The 4,048-nt window shown below is 33.0% G+C and overlaps 1 protein-coding gene across 1 annotated transcript; it reads left to right on the forward strand.

Annotated features, from left to right (window-relative positions):
* Window positions 1–2,873: 2,873 nt before the first annotated feature.
* LOC145125803 (uncharacterized) lies at window positions 2,874–3,410 on the forward strand. Its single transcript, XM_079061214.1, has one exon. The coding sequence runs from the start codon at window positions 2,963–2,965 to the stop codon at window positions 3,248–3,250; it is 288 nt and encodes a 95-aa protein (XP_078917340.1). The 5' UTR covers window positions 2,874–2,962; the 3' UTR covers window positions 3,251–3,410.
* The last annotated feature ends 638 nt before the right edge of the window (window positions 3,411–4,048 follow it).

The following is a 4,048-nucleotide window of genomic DNA, read 5'->3' on the forward strand; positions in this document are numbered from 1 at the left end:
GATTTGACTTATTTGTGGATTTATGTTGACATTTTGAGATACATGTGGTTTTGTGAAATACAATATACGAGTTTTATGTGTTATTAAAATGAAAATTTTGGTTTGAAAATTTACGTCGTTGCATTTCCCTTTGTGAGCTCCCTTGCATTTGTTCTTGGAAGTTTGACTAGCTTCCACCACATGAACATTAGAAGGTTTAACATCACCACCTTTCTTTAAAGCCATTCGATTGTCGTCTTTAATGCGAAGACACACCACCAGTTCCTCCACAAACATCTCCTTTTGCTTATGCTTAAGGTAGTTTTTGATATCATGTATAATGACCTGAAGATTTTGAACTTGAATCATAATAGATTTTGAGTCAACCATTTTGTATTCCAAGAACTTAGCAACAACATGTTTCGTGGTACCAGCATCTTCTGTCTTATACTTTCTTTCTAAAGACTCACATAGTTGCTTAGCAGTTGCAACTTTACAATAAACATTATAAAGTGCATCAGCTAGCCCATTCAACACATAGTTGCAGCACATAAATTCAGAATGCTTCCAAGCATCCGCTGCACTCACAAATTGAGCATCAACCTATCCCTCAACAATTACGGGAGCAGTTATCTTAGGAACCGAGCCAAGTACATCTTCTGTTGCCACCTCTTGAAGTTCAAACCAGAAAATTTTTCAGGTCGCTCAGCATGATTAGCCATGATGTTTGGCACATGTGTGGTAGCAACTGAGTTCACAACAGGGGTACCTGTAGCTGAAAGAGTTCCAGACATTATGAAAGGGTTACGTGGGCCCGAGTTTTCGGAGCTATATTCGTGTCCACAGGTCGCGCCCATGGGAAGTTCGGTAAATTTGGCCTACGAAATCCAAGATTCACACCCGCTGCGCGTGAGTAGGAGTTGGAGTAAAACCATAGACACAAGCTTGTAATCCTATCACACATTCGAGCTTATAAACTCACTTGAGTATGGTCTTCCTATCAATGTGGGTCTCATTCGCATATCCACCTCTCTTGCTAACTCTTATTCTCAAATACCAAACTTTGAGTATCGATATCTCATTCACATATACTCCATTTTGGACATACAATATATCGTTTCGAAGCCCTCACAGAGAAGAAAACAAAACCACTTATAGAGTTAATTGTACATACAACATATGTATATATTTATATATGTCCAAAGTTAGAAAAAGTATACATATCTATACTAAAATTTACAACATACAAAACATATTATATATCTAAAATGTTTAGATACTTGCATTTTGCTTATTTAACTCGTAATAAAAGTATTTAAAAAAGCGGACACCCGACGAGAACATTTCTAAATTATTAGGAACTAATATGACTAGTTTCGATTCCAACATTTTGGGAACCGTCGATTCCTATTCCGAAAAATTTAGCCGGATACCTGATTATGCTCACCTTTAATTGAAACAACCAAGAAGTTTAATTATCAACAAGACAAAACCAGCTATTTAGTATTTAAAAAAAGGACTTAACAACTTTGGTGTATAATCACTAAAAAATTAATGTTAGAAAAAAACTATTAAAAAAGTAAACCCCTAAATATGTTATGTTTTCGATTTTAACTATAACTAAAATTGCTCTTTAGTGACACTTATTTTGCGTTTATTAATATTTGCATGCAACTAAATCATGACATTTTATTCAAGAAAATATACAACATCAACAGTACATTTAAATTAACGAACCAACTCGTTTTCAGGTACTTACAAATGAAACCTCTCTACATAAATCATATGGTACTCTCACTCAATACAAAAGATTATTCACTTAGAACTATGAAAAAACTACGAACCCTAAACAGAAACCCTAATATGTTTGACAGAGAGAGGGAGAGACAAACAGAGAGATGAATGATCTGAATGAGCTCAATCTGGATTCTCTTCAAACATATAGTTGGGTCGATGGGTTAACAAGGTCCGTGTGTTAACCCGAATATCTTTGAATAAAGTGAGCTGCAACCCACTACAATCTGCACATATACACACCTAACCCAACAAGCAAAAATAATACAAATTAAGCCATTATGAACTTACCATTACACCCCTGCACTTATACAAAATGTTCAGTTTGCACATATACACATATATATTTCAATAGTAACTTTAAACATAGTTTGTGTTTTGGATAATGCACATAATTTTGTTTGCGTAAATTTGACCATTGCTTCGTTCTCATCATTTGTGGACCGGAGAAAATGATCAGTCTTTATTCATATCGTTTTCATTTATATAACCATTTCTCACATGGATTACAAGAAGATTCCATGAGACAACGTTGTCAAGTTCAACAAGGCAAGTCAAAGTGGATGGCTTTTGTACTCCACAACAATGCATCGTAGATTATTATTATTATTATATTTTAATTGCCATATGGGCTATATCTAAAAGAATACACATATTTATAATTTCTATAATTATTTTGTCAATTAATGAATTTTTTTGGATCATTTAATATAATATTAACTTAATTACCATTCTATATTATTTTACGTTAATGCTATATAGAATGATAAAAGTGTCAAGTTTGTGACATTTAAATAGTTAAACGTTACGCACTATGTAAAATACTATTATTTTATGTTAATTACCATTCTGTATTATATGATTTTCGAACTTAAACCAATTGATTCACAAGATTTTAAAACAGCAGCAAGATTAAGTGCCACGGACGCAATCAATGTCAGTTATAGCAAGATATTTGTATTTGCAAAAATATTATTATATTTATTATGAAATACTATAACAGGATATTGATCAAGTCAATTAACTTCTACAATTTTGTTAGTTATATCATATATATAGACATGCATCGAGTCATCAAAGCCTTCCTATAAAAGCATCCACGTTTACAAGCCTTTCTCCTCAATTTTACATTTCTTTCCCAACTCTCTCTCTCTAAAAGCTTCAGGTTTTTTTTTCTTCTTCTGGTAATATGGGGATAGACGACATAATCTATAGCGACACTCTTGTGAAGGTGGGCCTGTTCATCCTTGTTCAACTTCTGGTTTATCTTATTCTATCAAGTTCTTCCAATATCTTCTCGAATACTGCCCCCAGCCTTAGGGCAACAAGCTTTAGAACAGTTCCGTCAGCTAGTATTCGCCGGATAATGGCTGCTCTCTCCGACTTGCCCGCTGGTGATGAGACCTCTCCTTCCACCAAAGGCTCAAGGTCCATCACACGACAAGACTCTATTACTACCAATGATCATTCTTCGTAGTTTTAGTTTTAGTTTTGATATGGGATTTTAGACTTATATGTAAATAATCAGATGTGGGTCAACGATTTTTTCATTGGGTAATTTGTGTTTTTGTTAGATTTAATTATGCGTGAATATGGGCTATTATTCAATAATAAATAATAAATATTTAATATATATATATGAACATATGTGTTTGACTTTTTATTTGATTAATTACTCGTTTATTTCTAATTTGGTGTTATCATTCATTGACATATAATTGGTTTAGTTATGATAAACATCCTCACATCCATTATTCAACTAATATTTGACCGATACTATGTTCCTATTGATTATAATTTCGATATTTGTTGATACAATGACATTATTAAGGATATGCTACAAACATGGAAAAATTGTTATTTGCATTCTTATTGTATCTTATGTGCTATGTGATATGTGATATCGGTACTTTATCTTTTTATATATGTTGGGAGCTCTACTTTTTCTTCATAAAGATTTTTTTTTTTTAAAAACAATCTTGGACTCCACTTATATCTTGCATAGTATTAGAGTCGGTATATGCATCCCTATGACTTAACACATCCATGTCTAACCTTATCGAGCCCCCATCTCGGGAAGTGGGGTTGGGGGATAATATATCTTACATCGATGCAACAAGGTCTTTTATGTCTTTATATAGGTTGGAGTCTCATTTTCTCCAAAATAATTTTTTGGAGAGTGAATCTTAGATTCCACAAATATCTTACACACATTTATGTTTATATAATCTTGAACTATAAATTATAAATGAGATATCCTCCACATACATGGTGA

Source organism: Lactuca virosa, chromosome 7 (genome assembly GCF_052849685.1).
Source record: "Lactuca virosa cultivar CGN04683 chromosome 7, Lactuca_virosa_CGN04683_v6, whole genome shotgun sequence".
NCBI classification, from domain to species: domain Eukaryota; kingdom Viridiplantae; phylum Streptophyta; class Magnoliopsida; order Asterales; family Asteraceae; genus Lactuca; species Lactuca virosa.

Excerpts from the sequence above, each read along its gene's own strand:
- LOC145125803 (XM_079061214.1), top strand. The coding sequence starts at position 2,963 with ATGGGGATAGACGACATAATCTATAGCGACACTCTTGTGAAGGTGGGC.